Genomic DNA, 2,030 nt, shown 5'->3' with positions numbered 1-2,030 from the left:
CACTTCTTTCAATAAAGACATTGTGTTGCATGCTATTTATTTGTTTAAATCATCTGTCATGCCTTAACATAAACCTCCTAAGAATGTTCGAATTTGGATTTGTTTGCACGTGCAACTGAGATCTTATTAACATTAGTTGTCACTCTGTTGGTTTGACCTAAGTGACAATATGCTGGTACCTGCCAGGCATTGACCAACTATGATAACAAACAGTTAAACAGCAATAAGTAGAGATTTATCCCTTTATTTCCCCCAACTACCCTACCTGGAGAATGTTCTGTTACAGCATGAAGGCACAACACATTAAATATTTTGTGGCTATGGTCTAATAACACTTGTGTTACAACAACAGTATTGTATATGAGAATCAACACGAACTCTGCCATTTCAACAAAATTGTAGACACACATTTGCCAAATTTAAACTATTTTTGAATAGTGATTTTTCTTTCATATATGCTAATTTTGAGACATTAGTTTTGCATAAGTGACAAGTACGTAATATTATATCACTTTAACAGATAACACTTTCCCATTACTCTTTCACTTAATGGTACTAATTAAGTGACTTTGCTTTTGCCTACTTTGAAAATAAGAATATCAAAAAATAGGTTCTGAATTTCCAAGCTTTTGCAGAGTTCCCTTTTGGTACAAGGTTTTCATTTTTTCTTTCATCTTTATTTTTACAGAATTCCAGCATCATAAGCTATCATACGAAAAGATTTCAGAACCTTTTTTTAAACACAAGTGTTTGAGATCCTTTGAACAATGTGTGTCAAGACAGACTACAAACGCAGAAACACCTCACTAAAAGAAATAACAACAAAGAGGTAAATTAAAAAAAAAAAGGAAAGAAGCAACCATAAAACACAGAATTATGCTACAACATTTTTAGGTGAACGTTATAAGTACACAAAAATTGTTAATAATAACTTGCTTCTATTTACAAATACTTTAACACTGATTGACTTACAAGTGTCCACTAACGTTGTTAACAGCACAATAGGTTTAATGCTTATCTTTTTAAGTTTTGTTTGAAGTATAATGTCAAGTATAGCGGTCCCAGCACAAATCAATGACAAAAAGAGCACAATTTTCTAACTGGATATGTTTGTCAGTCACTCTAATCCATATAACTTCCTTACTCTCCAAATGCATATTCTATTGTTCATAGCAGCAGTCCAGGGTCAAAATAAAATGCAATAATAAAAAAAAATTTGCACAACGGAGAGATCTCTGGAAAGTTTAATCAATTCTAGTAAACAAGATCACATGGCTAGTAGAACTACTTTCTCTCTTATGTTGCAAAACATTATATCCTCCATAGTGCTAACACAAAATTATGGGTATCCCTGCTAGAAGGGGCATAGTTGTAGAGATCTATTGAATACATAAAGCTCTGACACACACATATTAGCATGTCTATTTAGATTAAAGTTATTAGGTCCCATATAGCCTTTTCTTAGAGTTGGTGCTCCTTAGGACTCTCAATAGCACCTCCTGCTTGCTTATAAGACTTTAGATTCGCCAGAGGAATGTCTGTCATGTGGCTGCCATTGTTGAAATGGCCTTCGTTGGAGCCATACTGCTTACGGTCATTGAACTGGTTCCTGTTGCTGTCTTCTTTCCAGGCTCTGGTCAGGGTGTGCCCATTCACAAGCTTGTCCTTCTTGACCCATTCTTTCTGGGATGCAAAGGTTGAGAGAGGAGATTTTGGGTGTTGATAGGGACCCAAGCCAGGAGGCATCCAGCAATTATCTGAGTGACCCAAAACCAAGCACTCTTGGGTGCACATCTCTGTAGCTTCAGCTAATCCTCGGGGACCCAGAGGCCCATCTGTAGAGGACAAGAGACAGAGAAAACAAGAAAAGAAAATGGTTAAATTTTTTTCTCCGAGACAGAGTCTCACTCTGTTGCCAGCGCTAGGGTGCAGTGGTACAATCATAACTCCCTGCAGCCTCAAACTCCTGGGCTCAGGTGACACTCTAGCTCAACCTCCCAAGTACAAGTAGGACTACAGTAGCATTACAG

The 2,030-nt window shown here is 36.9% G+C and overlaps 1 protein-coding gene across 1 annotated transcript in view; it reads right to left on the bottom strand.

The window, feature by feature from the left end:
• LOC105812136 (protocadherin-9-like) overlaps positions 1 to 2,030 on the bottom strand; it is a 457,424-nt gene continuing 455,394 nt past the window's right edge. The window contains exon 2 of the mRNA XM_012646521.1: positions 1 to 1,835. Within this exon, the coding sequence (XP_012501975.1) occupies positions 1,462 to 1,794 (333 nt within the window). The 5' untranslated portion in view covers positions 1,795 to 1,835 and the 3' untranslated portion in view covers positions 1 to 1,461. The remainder of the gene's footprint in view (positions 1,836 to 2,030) is intronic.

This window comes from Propithecus coquereli, unplaced genomic scaffold (assembly GCF_000956105.1).
Source record: "Propithecus coquereli isolate 6110/MARCELLA unplaced genomic scaffold, Pcoq_1.0 Scaffold245, whole genome shotgun sequence".
NCBI classification, from domain to species: domain Eukaryota; kingdom Metazoa; phylum Chordata; class Mammalia; order Primates; family Indriidae; genus Propithecus; species Propithecus coquereli.
Note: the sequence above shows the minus strand (reverse complement) of the source record. Positions and strands in the feature narration are given on the sequence as shown.